The sequence below is a fragment of the Mytilus edulis genome, chromosome 1 (assembly GCF_963676685.1).
Source record: "Mytilus edulis chromosome 1, xbMytEdul2.2, whole genome shotgun sequence".
NCBI lineage: Eukaryota > Metazoa > Mollusca > Bivalvia > Mytilida > Mytilidae > Mytilus > Mytilus edulis.
Window position 1 is genome coordinate 69545537 of NC_092344.1, and position 24289 is coordinate 69569825.

General features: G+C 31.2%; 1 protein-coding gene and 1 long non-coding RNA gene across 3 annotated transcripts in view; one reads left to right on the forward strand and one right to left on the reverse strand.

Moving 5' to 3' along the window:
• Positions 1–1317: 1317 nt before the first annotated feature.
• Positions 1318–24289, reverse strand: part of LOC139488205 (uncharacterized) — a 105332-nt gene continuing 82360 nt past the window's right edge. Inside the window, exons 7-17 of one of the 2 annotated variants that reach the window (XM_071273665.1) lie at positions 22643–22797; positions 21981–22013; positions 19260–19389; positions 18658–18768; positions 18106–18293; positions 14741–16419; positions 13483–13610; positions 12544–12644; positions 6420–6717; positions 5677–5849; positions 1318–4767 (exon numbers count right to left, since the gene is read on the reverse strand). In XM_071273665.1, the coding sequence (XP_071129766.1) occupies positions 4648–4767; positions 5677–5849; positions 6420–6717; positions 12544–12644; positions 13483–13610; positions 14741–16419; positions 18106–18293; positions 18658–18768; positions 19260–19389; positions 21981–22013; positions 22643–22797 (3116 nt within the window). In that variant the 3' untranslated portion in view covers positions 1318–4647. The remainder of the gene's footprint in view (positions 4768–5676; positions 5850–6419; positions 6718–12543; positions 12645–13482; positions 13611–14740; positions 16420–18105; positions 18294–18657; positions 18769–19259; positions 19390–21980; positions 22014–22642; positions 22798–24289) is intronic. The other variant, XM_071273675.1, reaches the window with a different exon arrangement.
• On the forward strand, positions 4613–22772 carry LOC139488214 (uncharacterized). Its single transcript, XR_011655941.1, has 3 exons — positions 4613–4674; positions 5979–6085; positions 22669–22772. It is a non-coding gene; the product is annotated as an uncharacterized lncRNA (long non-coding RNA).

The following is a 24289-nucleotide window of genomic DNA, read 5'->3' on the forward strand; positions in this document are numbered from 1 at the left end:
ACATTTTGGACAATAATAGTCATTTTGCGTGACCAAATTAAAAACAACTGTTTCAACTAGATGTACCATCATGCTATGACTGTTATACTTTTGCTTAGATGTTTCTGTCTGCAAAATAAAAGTAGCAGTAGTATACCCCTGTTCAAAAGTCATAAATTGAATCAGCAAAAATAATTAACCAACCAAAACTGGGGGAAACACATCAACTATACAAGAGGCTGTCACAACGACAGCAAACCGGATTTATTAATATTTATTTGTGTCCTGGCAATATCACAAGAACCATTACTGATGAATGGTGAAAGTGAAAATCGTCAATATCAAATTTGACCTCCATTTTGTCATCAGTATCAACATCTTAAAATTTGAAAAGCTTAGATTGAATGGTTCATGAGTAAATGCAACAACGTGAATGGAAACGCCATTTCACAATCTTTCAAGAACCACAACTCCTGAACGGTAAAAGTCAAAATCATCATTATTGAACTTGACCTCTAATTGGCCATCAGTAACAACATATAAAAATTTCAAAAGCTTTGGTTGAATGGTTCATGAGAAAATGGACACGACTGGAAACACCATTTTTCAATCTTTCAAGAACCATAACTCCTGAACGGTAAAAGTCAAAATCGTCATTATTGAACTTGACTTCTATTTTATCATCAGTAACAACATATTAAAATTTGGGAAGCTTTGGTAAAACAGTTCATGCGTAAATGCATGGACACGACTGGAAACACCATTTTTCAATCTTTCAAGAACCATAACTCCTGAACGGTTAAAGTCAAAATCGTCATTATTGAACTTGACCTCCATTTTGTCATCAGTAACAACATGTTAAAATTTGGGAAGCTTAGGTAGAACAGTTCATGCGTAAATGCACGGACACGACTAGAAACTCCATTTTTCAATCTTTCAAGAACCATAACTCCTGAACGGTAAAAGTCAAAATCGCCATTATTGAACTTGACCTCCATTTTGTCATCAGTAACAACATATTAAAATTTGGGAAGCTTAGGTAGAACAGTTCATGCGTAAATGCACGAAAACGACTGGAAACTCCATTTTTCAATCTTTCAAGAACCATAACTCCTGAACGGTAAAAGTCAAAATCGCCATTATTGAACTTGACCTTCATTTAGTTGTCAGTAACAACATATTAAAATTTTAAAAGCTTTGGTTGAACGGTTCATGAGTTAATGCACAGACAACATTTGATTGCCGCCCGCCCGCCCGCCCGACCGACCGCCCGCCCGACCGCCGTACATCCCCAAATCAATAACCGACATTTTTGTCACAAAAATCCGGTTAAAAAGGAAAACAAGGGAACAACAAACACTGAACTGCAACAAAAACAAACGCCAACATACAAAGAAACAGACTATGTGAGTACAACTGCAATATTCTTGAATTGGTTTACAATTATTTTTGATTTTAAGATAGGCCTCTTAAGAGTAAAGAAGTGCAGAAGGTACGTAATAACAGTGTATGTCATGCTTGATGTTATTGAAGGTATGTAATAACAGTATATGTCATGCTTGATGTTATTGAAGGTACGTAATAACAGTATATGTCATGCTTGATGTTATTGAAGGAAGGTAATAACAGTATATGTCATGCTTGATGTTATTGAAGGTACGTAATAACAGTATATGTCATGCTTGATGTTATTGAAGGTACGTAATAACAGTATATGTCATGCTTGATGTTATTGAAGGTACGTAATAACAGTATATGTCATGCTTGATGTTATTGAAGGTACGTAATAACAGTATATGTCATGCTTGATGTTATTGAAGGTAGGTAATACCAGTATATGTCATGCTTGATGTTATTGAAGGAAGGTAATACCAGTATATGTCATGCTTGATGTTATTGAAGGTACGTAATAACAGTATATGTCATGCTTGATGTTATTGAAGTTTCAACCAAGAAGCCGAGTTGAAAACAGAAATGAAAACTCGTTCAGAAAGTCATTATTTTCATTTGAGTAAGGTCAAAGTTTAGGTAAGATTGGGTAACTTATGAAATATAATTTCCTTTTGTTTTCAAAAGACCATGACGATAACATAAAATTATTACAGATAACTCAACAATTTATCAAAATAACATAAATACACCCATGATGCAGTAGGACTTTTTTGGTTAATCGGCATATTGGTTAAGACAAAAATATCACAACTGTGCTTATTCACATACAAATCTTAAAAAACAACATTATAAAAGTGCACCAAATAAAAATACAAATGAACATATTTTTGGCCTAATATTCTACTCATTACAGTTTTGCATTGTAAACTGGTTCGTCTAACCTCAAATGTTTTTCACCATTTAACAATGAAAGAAGAAAAAACAAGGAAAACAGTCCTACATATTAGCCCTTTGGTAGGACAAAAACTGCAAATAAGAAAAGTACAGTATATAACGATATCTTTGGAACTTTTAGCATTGAAAAAATCTATGTTATTTATATACAAAATGACAGACAATGGTACAAGCACTTAAAAATAACAATCTCCATACATTGCTTTGTTTTAAGACAATTACAAAAGACAGGCTACAATATCATGTGTTTACACAAAAAAAATATTACAACAAAAATCACTCATTTTTCATGTTAATTCATATAACTTGTGACAAATTCCAGACCCAAGTTTAATTGAATTCTATTGATCTATGAGTGATATTTGTCAATGGATATTTATTGTAAATCGTTTTGCAGGTATTTATATCATTTGCATATTTATCAATTGCTATCAATAACAAATTTCCTTTGAAGGATATATTGTGTGATGTTAAGGAATGTAATTGTTTTTAATAATCTTCATAGTGTCTTAGTTCCCTTCTGTATGGAAGACAAACATTCTGGTGTTGTAATCATGAGGCAAGCATAAACTTAAAACTAGCTTGGCAAGAAAAATTATTAATGTCTACTACAAAATATCGTAAATAACATAAAATTTCTACCAATGTTAGCGAATTTAAATGACTTCAAATTTCTTAAAGATACAAAAAAAGAATTTTTTTAAGGTCAAGTGAGGTACCATTTACAAGGTCTAGTGAGGTAACTTATGGTTTTCTACAAATTTATATTTTTGGCATTCTAATAGAAGTAATAAAGAAAAAATTAAAAAGCATCATACAAGTTTTGGTTTACCATGCATATATTTAATGAAGAAACACATTAAATGATGTCTTTTTTATTCATGTTCATATATACATGTATATACAGTAATGCTCACTTTTATAGAAACTTATGTATAATGGACCGTTCCATGTTTTCAAGAAATATAATACCAGGGGTATAAAACCCTGCTATATTTATGCAAAAGATTTCTACATCATACAATGAAGATAAAATGCAAATAAACCTGAGATGGTACTGAATTTAACTTCTACTTGACCTTAAAACAATTAGAATATCACACATCCAAGATCATAGATGAGAAAATAATCACTAAAAAGCTTAGAATAAAATTACAGAATGATATCTCAATACTATGACAAGAAGAAAATCCACCAATCATTTTCCTTTAAAGCTCAAAAAATCTTCTCTGGCTCCCTTTGAAAAATTAAGTGTGATATCACTTTTCATCAATATTCCATTTTTTCTTTATCTGTAGTTGACAGTTGTCTGTATGAAAAGATAGTCAAAGTTGAAGTGAGAAAGTATAGTAAAAGAACCTATACATATTCAGTTGTTACAAATTAGTTGGAATCAGAAAATACAGAAAAAAAACTTTTTTTTTTAAGTACAAATTTAAAAGAAATTAAAACCAATTCCCTAGTTGGTTATGCATTTAAACTTAATCTGATAGTAAAAATTATTTTTCTTATAAACCACAATGATCAAATTTTATTGTCTAAATCTGAATAGATAGTTAACTGTTTGTTTTTGAAAATGAATTCAATTAGTAGTCAAATTAGTAAAGTTAGATCAAATGAGCAGAAATGTTTTGGTTGGACGGATATAATTTTTTTCTAAAAATACTGATTATTTCTACATACTATTTTAATATAACATTCGATTTATGAAAAATAGGTTTTATTTTTTTCAATAATATTGATTCGAGTTCATCTTACAAGACAGCAGAAGGGGGATTACTCTTCTTAAAAGTAAACTCAAGACATTAATCATAAGTATTTACTAATGATTATCTTTTAGTATCTTGGATATTTATTTTAAAGATTTTAGTGGTACAGGTGAAAAATTTACTAAAATATAGAATTTCTTTTAGGCTTCAATGCAAAAATAATTCAAAGCCATGAGATCAAGTATTCACAAGATATATTTTATTTTTCTCAATCCAAGAAAATTTTAACCATTAAAAAATGAACTATTGTTAGTAACTGCTTATAACAACAGTATTTTGATGTTTGATATTCTATGAAAGGAGTCAGAACAAACAATGTCAAAGTATAGATAATGAACTCTACACATTAATAATCATTACCAATTTAACAAGGCAAAAAATATTATAAAGTTCAATCTAACAATCTGAGTTCTAAATAGAAAAAAATGTCTGAAAAAAAAATGTTTGATTAGAAGATGACAATGATACAGCACAGCCTATTTTGTTCCAAAGGGAGATAATGACATACAGGGGAGATAATCCAATTGTACGTCCTGATACTGTAGAAGTGCTGTCATGAATGAGAACATTTGTAAGCTGTGTAAGTCTTTGCATCCTGCACATTCTGTATTGTCATGTTTGTCTTGATAGCTACATCAACACTCTGTTCAAAACGAAAAGTACATTCACTGTCCTGAAACAGATATTTTGGTTCATATTAATCTTATCTGGGTTATATTTTAAACAAATCTTTAAAAAAGGATGTTCCTTCTTTTAATAAACAAAAATTACTTTAAAAGGGAAACCTATAAAAATAAATGGGGAATGTGTCCATGGGACACAGATGATGCCCCTGCTTGTCTATCATATAAAGTTATAATGGGATATATCTGCCGCTACCCAAATTGATTTTTTTTGTTTTTTGGTGTTTTAACGCCACTTATTAGCACCACTTTTGGGTTATTTTGTAGCAGCTAGTTTTTATTGGTGGAGGAAGACAGCGTTGCCCAAAGAAAACCACTGACCTTCAATAGGAAAACTGAAAATCCTAGTCAATTAAAATTGGAGTCAAGTGCACCCACACCAGCCGGGTTCTAACTCCAAATCTCAGTGTTGACTGGCTAGTGATATCAGTAGTAACTACTTAGACCACTTGGCCATCTAGACTCCTAATCTATTCTTGATCTGAGTTTTGTAGCAATAACAATTGTGTATAAGCTTCATAACAGTTAGTTGCGGCAAACTTAAGAGAAAGGAAACGAAAAATTCAGCAATGTAAAGGGGCATTTCTCTAGAACAATAAGCCCCCCCCCCCCTCAAAAAAAAAACCCAAAACAAACTTGATTTGTGTTTTGTGGTAATAAGCATTGTGTATAAGTTCCATAGCATTTGGTTGAGGCAATTTTAAGTTTAGAAAATGGAAACCAACTTTGGGATGTACCCACAGATATATGAACATACAAACAAGGGTAAAACTTTAAAAAAAAAAACCTCCACTACAGCCTATTTTGGACATTGAAATATAGCTGTCCAAAATAAGATGAAATTGGAATGTATATAATGATTGCTGCATATGTCCATTTAGACAAAATAAAAGTCATACCTCCTCGTCTGACGGTACATGTCCTACAGTACAGTCACGACATCCTTTCCAACTAAGAAGGCACGAGTTTGCTTGTGGTGATTCTGTAGATAACACTGTAAAATCAAACATTTTTGTTGCTGGCTGTGCTGGAGCTAGACCAGGGACAGGGGATGATCGGATTTCTAAAGTATCTGAAATAAAAGACTCCAGGTATTAGAGAACATGCAGAAAACATGTCTTATGCATATCAATAAGTAGATTCTCTATTATAAAAATTTCGATATGAATTTTCTCATCCTGAAATGAAGTTTTTTTTAAAGGCAACAGCAAGACTATGAGTAAAAACAAGTGAAGTGATGACAGGGGTCATGGTCAATGAAAGACAGACATGTTGTAACTAGACCAGCTCTGACCTCTACAGGCACAGGTGATCCATACTTATAGAACCTGTCAAGATTTAATGTAAACATGACCATAGCCATTGAATATACTTGAGTTGGAGCTTTCCAGTACAAGATTCAATAGGGTCTACAAGTAAATTTAGCATGAAAGGCTATCAGTTTTAATCAATCTTATAGATCTAGTTATACTTGTGAAACTTATTAGAAGTGTCCATGTCTGTTTAATGTGTTTTATATTGCAGGAGACTTTATTTTTAAATCCGACACATATATCTATGACAGATGAATAGTTGTTTTTTTTGGGGGGAGACATTTTTTTTTAAATCTTATAAAAAACATATCTATTTTTAATGTACTAACCTGGACGAACAGCTAGTGATTTAGTCTGGAACTGAGTTTCGGCTTCCAAACCATTGTCATCAGAGTTAGGTAGAGCTTTGTAAGAACAGCGAGCATGACCATTATGATTAGATAAGTTAGTTTTTAAGAGAGTATGATTGTTAGAGCGAAAAGAGTCATTGTTATTCCGGCTACCTTGTCTTTGTCCTTGTTTTTTCTTCTTCAAAAATTGTACAAATCCATGTTTCCATGGAGAATATTTCACACAAGTTTTCTTATTATCTGAAGGTTGAGAGTTGCATGGTTTTCCTATTAAATTCTGGAAAGAAAATAAAAATTATTGAAATTATGCAAATATTTGTCTCTAAAACTCTGAAAAATGACACAACAAATGTTATGAAATAGAATGACAAATTCCTGTTACTTTAATAACTGTAATAAAAAAAATATCTTCCTAATTCTCAGGATTAACCTGTTTATTTGCAGCCAAAAAGCAAGCTGCAAAATTAATTTACAATAAAAATCAGATATATTTCGATTCTCTCAAATATTCAAAGTATGGATATGTCCAGTTTGTTCTGCTTCTGTGGAGGTGATATCACATAAAATGAAAATCTATCTTCTTAAAAAAAATTGCTTTTGAATGGAAATTCAATCCCCTTTATCCTCTCCCTTTCGCAGAAAATTTCCACAAATTATATGTTAAAACCTACTTTGTTCATTTTAGAATAAACTTTATGAAAATCTCTCCATGGTGTATATCTATATTCCCTTAAAATATTTATCAAATATTATCATATACAGGTAATTAGTGGTTTTTACATGTTTATTTATGACTAAATTATATGCATCTAGATTTAATATTCATCTATCAAACTAATTACAGTAAAGTCAATACTGAATTGAAAATGGCTGTTTTGATGTTGCTATCTGGGAGGGGAAGTCACATATTGTTGATACCCAAAAGAAACTTTTGGCACTAAATATGAGTAGTCAGCAAATCTAACATTCTATTCCAAACACTTGGTATTTTTTTATGTACCATTTAATGGTCACTTGAATTGTCCTTTCAAGTCCATGAGTTTGACTGTCCCTCTGGTATCTTTCGCCCCTCTTTTTTGAAACAAAACCCTTCATATATAATGTTTAGTTTAAGCCATACACCTGGTAATCTTTAATTTTAATCACATTTTTGGTTTCAATTGCTACATTCCCTCTGTCATCAACTAAAGTCAATATATAAATGCTGACATAATAGATAGTATATTTCTGTCATCCATTTTCTGTTCCTTAGGGTGTCATTTGTTTCTGTTACTTGTTGGCCTATGGTCTAAATGAGGGATCCTTTCAGTCTGCATTTTTCTTTATTCTTTATCTAGTTTACTAATTTTTCTCTGTTTATTGAATTTTAACAGCTCATTTATCTCTTATTTTCTGGGGTTTTTTGTCCATTTTTTTTTTATTTTTTTGTCTATTTTTCTTATTTGTTTATTCATATTATTTGGACTGTTTTTTTCTGTTTTCTCTTAACTGCAAACCCCATCCAGACTCTCTGACTGTGTTACATTACGGTTACATACTTTGTTTACCAACAGCTATTACAAAGAAACCATTTTACAGCTTAACATTATAACAAAAGGATATATAAAGAATGGTATATAAATTGGTCCTCATATATTTGTGTTTTACATTCTAAGTTCAAATAGACTATTTATTCAAAACTAAATTAATGGTTTGACCAACCCCAAAACAAATCATAGAAATAAGAACTACCATTTTAGTCTACTGGTTATCATGACAAAGGTGGAAATTATATTAAATATATGAAATGTGAATTAATAAATTCTTGACCTTTGACATACTTATGAACAATACTCTGAAGCCTTACATTTCCTCTTTTTTAAACATGCATCACTCAAAACACCTATATATTGAAAATGTATAAAATTTAGCACATTCAGTTCACATTTCTATTAAAAAAAGGTCAGAGTTAAGATTTCAGAGAGTTCATGCTTTTAGAGGTCATAGGTCAAGACAGTTTGCAACTGAAGAGATTTTTGAAGCAGAAATGAGTAAAAGAAATTACAATGGTTATTAAAAAGCAAACATGTGACATTGCATGAGAGACCATTTTTACATGGACTCCTGGGATGCATAATATGTGAATGGATTACCTGAGGGCTGGTCATGTGATCAAAATGCCTGCAGCATGAGGGAAAATGAAAGAAAAAAGTCACTATAAAGCTATGATATATGAAGTGAATATATTTCTAATCTTGAAATTAAAGTCTAAATGTAGAAAGACTGTGGTAAGAAAAAGCATAAAGCTGTGCAAGCTAATTGGACAGCAGAACTAAATCTGAACACATTACTTAATGAGCTTGACAGCATGTGTGATGAACATGAAAGCAAGAACACAAACACATTTACTTTTTATTTTCCACTTTAAGTCTACTTTATTGCTTATCATTGATATTTGGATTATTATTCATACAAAATAATAAATGCAATATTTCTGAGGGTACCTTAAAGTAAGGGCCAATTTTCTTGAAACAGTCTACCCTAAGGGCCAAAGTCAATTACACTAAATTCATAAAGGAAATTGGGAAAAAATAGTTTTTGAAAAGAGTAAAATACTTTTTTCATTGCCTCAACAAATAACACAGACCAACTTTAAACAAATTTAAACCACAAATATAAACATTTTAAAATACAAAATATTGATCTTTAAAATCTGGTCTTACCACATAATTAGTTATGAAATAACTGAACTGTTTTACTTTATGTAATGATAAACTTTTCCTTTACTAAACCCTTCCCCAACCACTTCCCAAACTGAAATGCTGGCCTGTCCAGAAATCAAAACCTTATCCCTTAACAGTATTCTCAAGCCATTCATACAACTCCATCAAGTAAAAAAAAATAAAAATTGCAGGATTTCAAAAACATGTATCTATTTATTGCTATGATACTTTGAAGTCCTGAGATTTTTTATTAGAAATCTAGATTATCTGTTAAAAATAAATTTTCAATTTTGAAAATTTGACCCCCATGAAAAATAGTTAGCCTTCATTATTGTATTTAGCCTTCATTAAAATGTATTGTAAAAACAAGAATGTGTCCTCAGTACACAAATGCCCCACTCGCACTATCATTTTCCATGTTCAGTGGACCGTGAAATTGTGGTAAAAACTCTAATTTGGCATTAAAATTAGAAAGATCATATCATAGGGAACATGTGTATTAAGTTTGAAGTCGATTGGACTTCAACTTCATCAAAAACTACCTTGACCAAAAACTTTAACCTGGAGCGGGACAGACGGACGAACGGACGGACAGACGGACGGACGAACGGACGCACAGACCAGAAAACATAATGCCCCTCTACTATCGTAGGTGGGGCATAAAAAACTGTTAATATTGATAGGATCTACTATTCATGTAGGCTACATTTTTATTATTATCTGTCAAATGGAAGTTCGACAGATAGCCTAAGTACATACCTCTTACTTTAACAAAGTAAATTGGAAGACAATGTTTCTTAATATCTCCTCCCTAAGTGTCTAATGTGTAATGCATTTATATTGAACAAGCCTCATCCCATTTAAACATTCAGGAAGAAGTAAAATACAATTTTTTTTTAAAAGTTTTTTGTCTTTAAGTCATTGATATATCAACACAAAAACAAAGCAATTGCAAGAAGCAAGAAAGTATACTATAATTACAATACATAATAATAAACCCCATCACATGACCAGTAACCTCGGTGACAATCATTACACATATTCAACACATATTTTTTGTGACTTGTAAAGACTAAATTTTTCTCGAATATAAAAATCTCACATTGTATAAAAAGCACAAATAATGTGAAAAAAAATATACATCAAAATTTAAAGATTGCTTGATTACTCTATTAGTAGAAACGAGTATTTGTATATATAAAAAAGGTAAAACAAAAAAGAAAGGCATATATATGAATGATAAATAAAAATTGAAATATCTGATAATATTATATATAGATTACATGCCATGGAAACACTTGCAAATAAATTCTTTGAATATCAAATGGTAACGGATACAAATTGTATCTATTTAATAGATGCTAGTAGCACTAGATTTCATAGAGGGTCCTTACTGCTTAATATTTGTTAATATTTGTTATTTTTTTTAAATTGTTCTATCCAACAAATAAGTAATTTATCTACCCCCCCCCCCCCCCCCCAGCGATAATGTAATTTTTCATTTCTTAAAATAGCAAAAATACTCTGTATGATGCCAAAAAAGCATCAACTATATGATTAAACACACAAACATTTTAACTAGTTTAGAAATATAAATTTTTTTCCCTACATATCAAACCCTTAATTTCTCCATTCATGGGAAAGACGTATATTGACAATTTCAGTTTTACCAGTGTTTTTGTAATTCAGTTGCGGACAGGGGTAGATTAATATTTCCGACATGCATTTCTAATGCACCATCAAGAAGAAGATCATGCTATTGTAAAGTTAAGTTCATATAGCTTAATATATTTGTGGATTGCAAGATAGAAATGAATTTATTCAACTTACAAAATGTTTATGCTGTCTCCTGAAATTGGTTTCTAATTAATTTGATTGCAACTCTTAAAACTTACTTATGTACAAAAAAACTTGTATTGATAACGACAAAAAGGCTAAAAACAATGTCTGTATCGCTTACCTTGCTTAAAAAGATAAGCCAATCATTCCTCAAATGTAGTTAGGCAAGCTGGAAATTTGTTCCAGAAAATTATTGAGGAATTAGATTGATTTGGAGCTGAATTAGTAATCCCTGTTGTAAAAGGGAATTTCCAAATTGTTAAATATATTAGAGACTTCCATTGATATCTACAGAGTATACACCTATTGAGAGCGGAGGGCAGATGGGGACTACTATCTTAAAATAAAGTTTGTGCAAAGATTTTCTTAACATGAAAAATACTGACCTAATAAAAACTGGATCAGTTTAAAGGGCTATGCTTGCCGGCAGCATGATACAACCACAGAGTGTTGAAACATGTTTGAATCACTGCTTTTGATGAAACCCTTTAATAAATAAAATATAGTGAAGCTCCCCTATTTAAACTCAGCAAAATTGAGAAAAAAAATCAAAACAGAATTTAATACCCTTTCTTTAAATATTCAAAGTTATATGAATAGGTTGTTGAAAACTGGTAAAATACCTTAATTGTGTTTATGAAATGGATAAAAGACTGAATGACCAGATTGAGGTTTGAGTAAAACAAGAATGTGTCCATAGCACACAGATGCGCCACTTGCACTATCATTTTTTATGTTCAGTGGACTGTGAAATTTGAATAAAAACTCAAATTTGGCATTTGAATCAGAAAGGTCATATCATTGGGGAACATGTTTCAAGTTGATTGGACTTCAACTTCATCAAAATCTAAGAACCAAAAACTTTAACCTTAAGCAGGACAGACCGAGAAACAAACAGACAAAAGGAGGCACAGGCTGAAAAACATAATGCCCCTAGGTGGGGCATAAAAATAAAGGAGGAGATAACCAAAATTATGTATCCTCTTTTCTCTGCCTTCCCATTCACCTGCTTCACCTAACCATACTATAAGCTAGTTTAGTAGTTTTAAAAAAAAATACCATATATGAATTTCTTGACAGCTCCAGAAAAGATGAAAACAAAATTTATAGGTCAACAGTTTTTCAACCAGAATAAAATGGATCTAAGACTCAAATGGACAGCCTGAGAAGGATGTTTTTTTAACAAAGAAAAATGGTCTATACTGAGCATTTAAAGATATGAAGTTATAAAATAGAAAAATGGGAAACAAAATCTTTAAACAACACCATAGTGGAAGAATTGCAAATTTTCTATAAAGTTCCTGCAAAATGTCAAAATTTTTATTGGCCAATTTTACAATATCATGGAAAAGTAATTTTGATATCATATTTACTGATATTTTTTAATTCATTGTACATTAAGTTAATATTTGAGTATATAAAGCACTGTGATTGCTATACACATCTAGTGATATAATTCTACAAAGCTGACTAGGTGGTACCTGCCACCCTGAGCAACATCTAGTGATATAATTCTACAGTGCTGTCTAGGTGGTAGCTGTCACCCTGAGCACTATACTTACTTGTTGTTTTTTCACCTGTATATCATTACAGATAGGGTCAGAGTCAACTGTACATTTAGATTTGTTTAAAGATTTGCTGCTTTTTGTGGAGTCCTTGTCATCTGAAAGATAAATCACACTTTATTTTACAATTCATCAACCCTTACAGAATTTTGTAATCACAAATGCTTTTATGAGGGGGGGGTCCGGTTGGGTCTTGATCTCAAAATCCTGGGCTTAAAAACATGAAATTTTGAGGTCCCGAATTTAAAAATAATAAATTCTGACAACAAGAAATTCAAAAAGAAATTCCAGAACCCGAAAGGATCAATCCCGAAATCCCGAGCTTAAATACACCTGATCCTGATGTCCTGAAAAAGATTCTGCCCCCCTCTTTTATTTTGAAGTTCATTCCCCTACCCTAGCTTGGAACAATATGTCCTCCATATTTAAGCTATTACTGTGAAGTTTTCATTCAGTATAGAATACTTTATGGTTGTCTTATTTCATCACATCTCTTAGTGGGATAAGTACAGGTTGCCGTTCAAACTTAGCTGTTTACATTATTTCAACTGTTTTAATTCGAACATCACTGATGAGTCATAAGCCAGGTATCTTTGGTGAGTCTTTTTTTGGTAATTTGATAGTTTTCTCTCTGGCAAAGGATAAGATGAAAGATTTATTTGTTATATAGTTTGATAACTACAGAATACAGATTACAGAACTGTGCTCCGATGTATAATTGTTTTTCAAAAACTTTTTTTATAAAACAGTGTGCTATGTGCAATGAATTGGCTTGAACATTTCATTAAATGTTGATTGTATACTGGTTGCACCACAGAGACTTGCATTTTGAACTGTGGAATTCAGAATTTTATTGCCAAAAAATGTCAACCAGTTCAAAGCTTTTTTCTTTAAAAATTGCACATATAAATATTTTGTTAATGCTGGAACACTAACCTTTGTCCATAGGATAGATTTTGGCTTTACTACTATGAAGAGGCTTGTCAGAGTTTTCATCAGATGTACTTTTATCACTTCCAGATCCAACTAACAATGGATCTGAACAGGTGGGCTCAATGTCATTCCTGCAACAACAACAAGAAAGCAAGTTATAACAAATTAATCAACAAATTTAGAAAAGATGAAATTCATCTTCATTTTTTTTGCCTTTGAGTGCTAGGTCTATATAATCTGTGTTGCAAGCTCTGTTTCTGCCCTACCCACCCGTCTCTCTTTTTCTTGTGGCAATCTAAATTTCAACCCATTCATCATGGTCCATAATGTTTTAGGACTCATCGATATTCAGGTATTTCATGTCTTATGTGTAATGTTTTTTTATTTGAGAGTAGCAAATTATGAAATTAGAAAAAATCCAAAAATATCATGTATATAATGTTTACTGAGGATATTAAATTTCTACAGAAACTGTTATAAATAAGACTGATAGTTTTCTCATTTTATTGTTTCTCATTTTTCAAGTCAAGACCTTGTATAGCTGACTAAAAGGTATGGGTGTTTTTTATTGTTAAAGGCTGTACGGTTGACTATTATCATCCACTTCATTTGAACTCTGGTGGTTAGTTGTCTGATTAGGAATCATACCACATCTCCTTATTTTCTATATTCTGTACTTACATCTTAGTATTGTCAACGATCACACAGTCAATCATTATTACCAGATTGTAAATGTAAGAATGGCCCATAGGAATTTACAAGTTGTATGACACACATAATAAAATATTTTGTCCACTTACATTGAATTTAATTTTAATTTTTTTTCAATTTTTTTTTAATTTTTGCAGTTTCTTTTAAAATACCTTATCTGGCATATGTTATAAAAGTTTATATCATAATTATAATGTCTGAAGTTTCAATGTGATGTGACCACAACTTTATGTTAAACTATTGCATGTACGGTTCCTTTAAACAAAATTTAAACCCGATAGATCTCTATGTTCAATGAACAGCTAAATAAATGTCAAAACCTTAATCATAAACTAATACATTGTTGATGCTCCCGCCAGAAACAGGAAGTCCATTGCATTTATTAATAGCCAGCTGAAGTTCTGATTGGGACAATATTCATCAGAAGTCATGCAAATTTTACAAATTGTGTCTTTAATGGAGAGTTGTCTCATTGGCACTCATACCACATCTTCTTAAAAATTTAATGAATATATACTTTTTGAATCAATCACTGAGAAAAAACTCTTACCTTGGATATCTGTCCGTCTTTTCATCATTGATCTGATTCTCTTCTTTCTGTTTAGACGGCTTTAATTTGCCATTCTTCTTTTTATGCAGCTGAAGTTTATAGGCAAAACAAGGAAAAGTGGGAGTATTTACAGAACCAGGAGTTGTCGAATTTGATTGACATTTCATTCTCAAATCGTCAATATTATCGAAATCCTCACTATGAAAACTATCAATTCGTGCAATAGGGGAAGTGAATTTCTGTCTTGTAGGAGTATTGGGCATAACGAAAGACGGCAAAGAGTTACCAGAACTCTTCCTGCGATTTGAAGGAGGTATTGAAACAATCTCATCATTAGGAGCATCAATGTTCGTTTCAATATATTTCGGTGAATTATTCGTAGAATACGGTACTCCTAAATCCACAACATATGGCTTGCATATATCTTCAAGTTGTGATTTCACTGATGCAGACATGGAATTATCTTCCACAGAGTTGTGTTTTGAACTACTTTTATCACAAAATTCCTCCATAGTTATTTTACCATTTACATTCACAACGACAGGCTCAGTTTTTGCATCCCGTTTATCATTCAACACAATCTGTTTCAAAGAATTTTCAATTAACTTAATGCTATGATCTAATTCATCGGCACTTTCTTCAGTTTGCTCAGGAGTAGAATCTGAATTATAATCCATGGTATTTTTGTTACACATCACACATTGCATAGTTGTTTTTGCTACTTCTATAGAATCACCTCCAGTTGCTAAACCTAATAAATGATTACCAGAATTCTCGTCACTATCCACACTATCTTTGTGTGGCAATCGTAAATGATCATTTTGACTAGTTTCAATTTTGACGGCTATTTTATCTGCATTATCTATGCCAGGCAAGATTAAACTGTCATTCACATGTGGTCTTGCATGAAGTTGTATCCCTGAACTGTCATCTTTTTGTATTATTTCCTGACAAGGAAGAAGAGTATGGTTTTTCTGCTTCAGTTGTGATTGGTTTTGCATTGCTGACAATTGTTTGGGTCTTACAATACTTTTGATATCAGCTGAGGCAATCCTTGCTTCAACTGAATCTTGATTCACTAGTCTTCTTAAAGGCCTCTTAAGAGGTATTGAAATTTCAGGTAATATTTTAGAATCTAGACTTTCCGTATCATAAGCCCCATCCCTTGCCCAGTCTGGCTTTAAACCATGAGCTGAGTGTGAGGCAGATGTATCGTTGGAATTTGGTGAATAGAAACTAACGGCTGACCCAGGATTTGAGCTATCAGAATACTGACTTAAATTTGACATTGAATCATCCATTTGAGAAAAGGACACAGTTCGTTCTGGTACTTGTAATGTCACTGACCCATAACAGTCAGGCACATCAAGTTTATCTGGACGAGCTACTCCACTGTGATTGGGTGGATCAACAGTGATGATGGGACTAATCAAAGTCGTTGGACTGCTTGGCTGAGAGTTACTAGACCCTTTGTGGTGAGGCAGTTTATCACGTAATGATCTTCTGTTTGAAGGACCACAGGAACTTGGCCTTTTACGTCTACGAGATGACCTCAATGACCTTCTGTTGAAGGGTTGGGCACTTCCTGGCGTAACACAACCAGGATGAATGGACAGCAGATTTGGATTATCTCCCCCTACAGCATTTCCTGCCACGTCTTCTGATGAAGCATCTGGGTTCTGTAATCGAACAACATAAAACATTACAGCTGTAAAAACAATCATCAAGAAAAAGTTATTACCGGTATAGCTATTTCTGAAATTATGCTTTGATCTTTTTTGAGTGGTATTTTTTTTATCACATTACTTGGGTGATATGTTTTTTCTTAGTCAAGTAGAAAGAAAATGTATGACGTCATAAACACAAGTAGTTTACATAACCTATCAAAACAGCCATAAACAGATTATCAATGGTCTTTCAAACTCCGGATGTTATATATGAAGTTGATTTTTGTTAGTTTATAGGGTTATTTTTTTAATAATTTAATTTTGGATGTAACGCTTTTTCTGATTGGTTGACAGTGTTTTGTCTATCAGCTCATAGACATAATTTTATTATGTGACTGTGACATCACCAACATTTTCGTCCTGATTTTCTCCAGCTTAAAATGGAATTTAGAATTAAATTATAAGGAATGACTAAAAAAAATTCTGTCTATTCGAAATATCACAATAAATGTGGTGCAAACTTTAAAGTGTGCACCACATTTTTTATGTTATTTCTTCATAGATAGAAAAAATCATACAGTCATTCCTTAAAGATCTCTTTTGATCACATTTCTCTTTCAGTATTTATACATCCCTGGCATTTAAACTTTTGGTCCGTAGCATTCCTTATTAAATATTTACATAATTAAAGCATTCAGAGTCAACACCAAATTTATAAAGTATTGTTTTATTTGACTTTGTCTTCCATGCACTGTAACATAAGAAGTATTTTTTAACCTCAGTGTATTAAACTTAGTATCTGATTTCTTTAACTTCATAAACAAGCTTATTTCTTCATATATATTGGAACTAATTGCAAAATGTAATTGTTTTTCTCACAAAAATCTTATCCCTATAGGAGCCATTTTATTTGATGTGTAAATAATGAAATCACATCCTTCATTTCAGAAGCCACAATCACCATAATGATGAATATTGATAAAAGTTGTTACCTTATCAGCAATATGATATCAGAATTGAATAAATAACAGCATTTTCATGGACAATTTGATATCCTGCTTATCTAATAAGTCTTTTAGATACATTAGTATATATTGAATTATCTTATACATTATATTATGTAATTCCATTTAGAACATTTCCTACCACTGACTTTATCAGTACACAAGGTTCATATATATATGTGTCGGCATAGTTTAAGGAATTTACAATAAATCTGAAAGGCAAAAGCCAGGAACAATTGCATTTCTTACTTTTAGATAAATATTTGTCCAGAAATCAATGAATATTTTGCAACTTGTTTTACCTTTTATTCTTTTGATCCTCCTCCTCGATTATCATATCACTGCTTCTTAAATTAAGCATTTTTATGAAAAATCAGGCCTTACCATTTTCAATACACCCCGAAAAGAAAAAGGTTCAATTTCCTGTAAAATCAGACAAAAACTAAAAATTTATCACATGTTTCTGCCATATGTATATGAATGTTTTCAATCACATTGATTGAGTTATCTCCCATAAAAGTATCATTTACAACTCCCCCTACCCACATTCTATTAAAGCAGGTTTATAATTGATTGATTGACAGCTGTTTATTGATGTGTCAGCACACATAGACTACTGTTGCTACAAGACCAAATGTTTTCAGGCTAATTTATCAGGTTCTTCTGTTATTATAACAGATGCTTTAAAGCTTACATTCATAGCTAGTGGTGAAGGCTGGGGAAAATATGACTTTCTTCTCCTGGATCTACGTCTTTCCTGCCCTAGCCATGTTGGAGCACTACAAATAGCCATAAAATCAAACGCAGTGCTGACTCTGTGTTGTTCACCTTCAGGTTTCTTATGTTCCTCATCATGTCCTTCATCTCCATGAACTTCTGATTCTGAAAAAAAAACATGTATTTTACAAAAATAACATACATCTTATGACATTAAGAAATATTTAAGAAAGTTAAATTGAGTTAGATGTAATGTCTGATTCAATTAATTATTAAATCAGAGTACCTAGTTGTCAGTTTAAACTACCCAATCAAAGATCTCTCTCTGTTTAATGTCTTTTCCAATTAGAAAGTTCATTCAAATTATCAATTAAATAATTTCTTTGCTGAAGAAACTTTGTCTTTCAGTTGACTTTATATAATTCCTGATAAAAATATATAGAGGAGGACATTTCACAGCATTTCTAACTAATTCTGTAATATACAGATAGATTCTTTATATAGTGGTGCTCCTATCATGACCTTTTACCTTTTTGCACATCTTTGTCCGTTTTTGAATGTGAATGATGTTTTTTCTTCCGTTTAGTTTTTTTCTCTGGTGGTGGCATTTGATACACAGTATAATCAATATCAAAAATACCTAAAAAATATCAAAAATAGGTTTATACATAATCTATTTATCCAATTCATCACTACAACTTTTGGTGTTTCAGAAAATTGATATTCAGAGCAAAATTTATTTCATGGTTTATTTGTTTTCCATCATATAAAAACAGTTTCTACAAAAAATATATTTACCTAAAACGGTTTGCCTTACCAAAAACTTGAAATAAATGAGAAATTATCTCATTAATAAATAATGAATGGTTGTGAGTTTGAACCAGTCTCATAGCAGGCATGTTTGACTCTGATTTTTATTAACTAGAATTGTCTACAGTCATGGTTCTCTCTGGCTTCCTCATAAAAACTGGTTGTTATGATATTGCCATGATTACTTAAAGAGTCAACCAACAACCAATCAATCATCATAAAGACAGTTGAAAATAGACATAATATTGTAGCTTTTTTTATTTTAAAGCCCTAAAACACTTTCCAAGTCAGATATTCTATTAAAGTTTTGAAACAGGGTACCTTTTTCTTCTCTCTTACAATCCATCATCATATTAAACATGGCTGATATTTGATCACATTTACTTTCGTGAACTGTTGTCTCCACCTCTTCCTTTTTCATCTGTAGCAAGGAAGATAACTCTTCTATCACCTTAAAACATCCAAAATTGTGTAGATTAGTCAATTGGATAATGCCAATCTGTTATTTGGCATCAACACTTTTTTCAAATAATTTCATACTTGAGCATTTATGCATACATACCAGTACTATCTAATATTCTAATCATGCTTTACTCTATACTGTATCAAAATGAAGTAAATCATTCTTGGTACATCTATTTATTAAATGAAAACTATAACACATTTAAAATTTACAGCAACAATCTACTGCAAAACTGTAATTTATCTACTAATAAACTATAAATAAGCCAGGTGACAACAGGTGCTAAAATAAATTGTAGTACTTTCTATTCTAATACATCCTTCAAAATTTTATCTAACTACAAATATTCAGGTATATCATGCATTTTAACACCTGACTACTGTTTAAATAGATCTAGATCAAATTAAAATTGAAGTGACCAAGTTGCAAGAAAATTAGTAAACGCATGTTTAAACCCGCTTCAATTGTTTGCACCTGTCCTATGTCAGGAATCTGATGTTGGGAAGTTGTTGTTTGTTGATGTGGTTCATAAGTGTTTCTTGTTTTTTATATAGATTAGATCATTGTTTTTCCCGTTTGAATGGCATTTTTGGGGCCCTTTATAGCTTGCTGTTTGGTGTGAGCCAAGGCTCTGTGTTGAAGACCGTACTTCGACATATAATGGTTTGCTTTTGTACATTGTGACTTGGATGGAGAGTTGTCTCATTAGCACTCAAATCACAAATCTATACACATATGAGTTTGGTTGTAACTCTTTTAAAAATAAATCAATGTTTCAAAAAATTGTCTAATCAGAAAGTTAAAAGAATATTGTACAATACAAGTACTCTTTATCTAAATCTTGTTTCCGAATATGAATAAAGAACGTACAATAAACCTAATGCTTTAAAAGTAATGCCACTCTACAAATATTTCAACATCCACCTATGTTTTTAGAGTAAAGTGAGCAAAAATGTGAAAACAATATGTCAATGTGATATCAAAGCATTCATAATTTTGTTCTGAAAACATTTGTGTATTAATAAAATGAAAAAAGTTCAAATAATTGTGCAACTTGTCTAAGAATGGCCATTTTCAAATTTATATATAGATTACCTGGTTTGTTCATTATCAAAATAAGATGTGGTAATATATTACAAATGAGACAACTATCATAACACAAAGAAAGATTGTCAAATTTCTATGGTTATTTCCTGTCATATACCACATACAAACTAAACCAAGCAGACCAATGCATAACAGAAGAGCAAAACATAATAGAGACTGAGAAAAGTCCATTGCCTCTCTAAAAAATGTTTTCATGCAAGAACAAATGTGTAGCATTATCATCTTGAACTGAACTAAGTGTTATTTCATGTTTTACTTTCTGTACACATTCACATTCTATAGGTACCATGCAAAAAAGGGAACTTTCCAAAATATTGTGATTAATCAGTGAAAGTGTTTAATATCAATTGCTTACACGTAATGTCTCATAATTTATAACCAATGGTAAAAACTTAGATCTCAATATAAAATTAAAATAAATATTATTTTTTTATTTGTTCAATCCAATATTGCATGTCTGGTAAAGCCAAATAAAAAAGTGTGTTTCCTATTACAGTACCCTCCGTATTTTTCAAGCTAAAAAATAGCCTACCCTAAAGTTTTTTTTTGTCATTTTTCAACAAGCACGATTGTTCCCATAAACTTCATGTAAAAAAAAATGGTAAAATAAAAAAAATCCCTTCCTACCTACTCTTTTTTTTCCAAAGACTTAATGGGAACACACATAAATTTTTTTCTTAAGCTGTTTCCTATAATATCTTTCACTTTTTTTAAATAGATAATACACACTACAAATGACCAAGATAATTCTTCTAAATAAAGCTAATGCAATTTATTTTTCCATTTGATTTCATCTTTCCTTTTTTCCTTATATCAACCATTTACTTTTTTTAAGGTGGTACCAAACACTTTGGCTAAAATTAATTTGGCTCGTTTAATTTCATAAAATTTTGACAAAATATTTACTTTGACCCTATGACAAAAATATAAAAATTTCAAAAAACTTGAACCAGACACATTATTGGAAAAAATTGCTTGGATATATAGCAGTTTGATAAACACTATTTTTGATCATTGAGGACCTTCATATTTTCTTTTGCAATAGAACGTGATTAAAACATTCAGCTGATTTTTTACAGAGTTATCTCCCTGTAGTGTAACTGTGTTATGTACCACCTTAAATCATAAGCGGTAATTATTAAAATTGAACTCAGTGTATTTGGAAAAAACATTAAGTCACAGTAAAATATCTAAACAAAGGACATGTGACATGTTAAAAGACATGGTGCTGTTCAAATTTTTAGAGTAAATTGTAGATGGTTTCAAAGCTTCTTCAGAATTTTTCTTTAAAAAAAAAAGCTTTAAAATAAAAGAATGTCAAATTCCATTCAACAAACATCAGCAAAAACCATTGTGAAAATAAATCTTTTCACATTGATGAACAAAAATGGCCATGCCTAGGTATTGGAGAGTTTTACAAAGAATTTGACAATAATTGTTTTAACATCAAAACTTGCAGGTATTAGCATTACCTCATTTTCTAGTGAATCGTACAGAAGTGAATCCTATCAAAGAATAAAATTATTGTATTCATATAAATTTCTACGGTTGATCATTGCAGAGCAATTGTTTAAAATAGAGATATTTTAAATCTATAAGTATTTGTAAGCCACAACGGTATATATTTACCAATAAATTCTACAATCATTTATTTGCTGATAATATGTTAAATACAGCACAACATCTAATTTGGTGTCATGACATATTGGTAGTATATTGTTCAATATAGCTTTTTGACTTGAAATGTATCTAGAATACTATGAGCCTCTATATTGTTTTAGTCCATGATTCCGATTTCTTATGCCTTTCAAGAAAAAAAACCTGGCTTATGACCCTACTGGTCATGAATTATTTATTCATTTTCAATTTTCGTGGCCAAAATGTACCAATTTGTACCAATTTATATTTAAAAAAAATTCTGTGTATATATCTCTGATGACTATCTGTAATCTCTAAATTTGTTTACCAAAAAATTTAGGACAATTTTTTTTTTCTATTTTCATATGAATAGATAGATATTAGTTTACCTGCAATGTATTAAAAAAAGCCAATACCCTTTGTTTTCATGAAAGTTTCAACCACATCAATTCACTCAATATTTTTTTTTAACTGATTTACTGCTACAACTACTTACCTGTGATTTCATGGTTTTATCTTTAGGATATTTGTGGAAGGTATGGAAAGACGACTTTACTCCCTGTGTCACCCATGGATGAATTTCTACATCCAGTAATGGAAGACGAAGATCACTAGAGGGTTCTAACAACTTTTTGAGCAAATTTTTACAATCTAGAAAAAAGAAGTCAAACAGAGTTATCTCTCTTTTCATGTATTTTTTAAAAATTATGACAGAGTTCCACTAAGTTTTGACAAAATATAAATTGAAAATATGGTATGACCAGCACAGGAGTGCTTACAGTTTTGGCTTACACATATATTGTTGGGTTATTCATACACAACTAAAATAATGGAATCAATAAAAAAATGTTTGTTGTACAAAATAAAAAAAAAAAAAATGGAAGTTTTTAAACAGTACAAAATAATTGCATGGTTCTGATTATTTTGAAGTCTAAAGGAAGTAAAATCTTACAAATTATGTACACACAAAGTGAAACTAGTCATCTTTTTACTCGAATGTATATCTCTTTTACCTTTTTTAAAATGTTCATCCATTTTGCACTTATACAGTTAATTTGATGTTATAGATATATGCAAAGTGTCTTTTGTGTTGAAATTAAATTTTTGACATTAAGTCCTTCTAGAAACATTGCAATGTGCACTAAGATAAGTTTAATATTCTTAAATTTCTACCCCTCTGTTGGTGTCAGTCCCAGAGGAAAACCACACTAATGAAAACAGTGATTTCATTTTACTATGATCTAAATGATATATTTTGTCAGTATTAGTGTGAATTGTTCATTCTATCAATTCCATACCAAATAGCAGGTTATTTTCCCAGGTGTTAAATTTCAAGGTTTTCATTGAATAAGGTATACAAATATTTTGGCAATTTTGTTCTATACGCAAAAATAAGCGAAAATTTAAACTTCGTAAATAAAAAAACCCCGCTATACAGTATTTGTTTAATTGTGTCAACTTTTTGAGTAAAACAATCTTTTAATTTGTTTGTCTAATTATGAACTACGGTTATAAAAAAAAAAAAACAATGTTGCCCCACGAAAATTGTTATTGCACAATAAATTTTCTTTGGAGAACATTGTTTACAAAAGCAGGGTTACAAAACATCAGAGACATAAAGCCAAATATAACAAAGAGTCACTGCTCTCACAGTGAGTCTAAATGACACGGATTTAGTACGTTGACCTAATTATTTTGTGCTCACAGTGAGTCTAAATGACACAGATTAAGTATGTTGACCTAGTTATGTTGTGCTCACAGTGAGTCTAAATGACACAGATTTAGTATGTTGACCTAGTTATGTTGTGCTCACAGAGAGTCTAAATGACACAGATTTAGTATGTTGACCTAGTTATGTTGTGCTCACAGTGAGTCTAAATGACACAGATTTAGTATGTTGACCTAGTTATGTTGTGCTCACAGTGAGTCTAAATGACACAGATTTAGTATGTTGACCTGGTTATGTTGTGCTCACAGTGAGTCTAAATGACATAGATTTAGTATGTTGTGCTCACAGTGAGTCTAAATGACACAGATTTAGTATGTTGACCTAGTTATGTTGTGCTCACAGTGAGTCTAAATGACATAGATTTAGTATGTTGACCTAGTTATGTTGTGCTCACAGTGAGTCTAAATGACATAG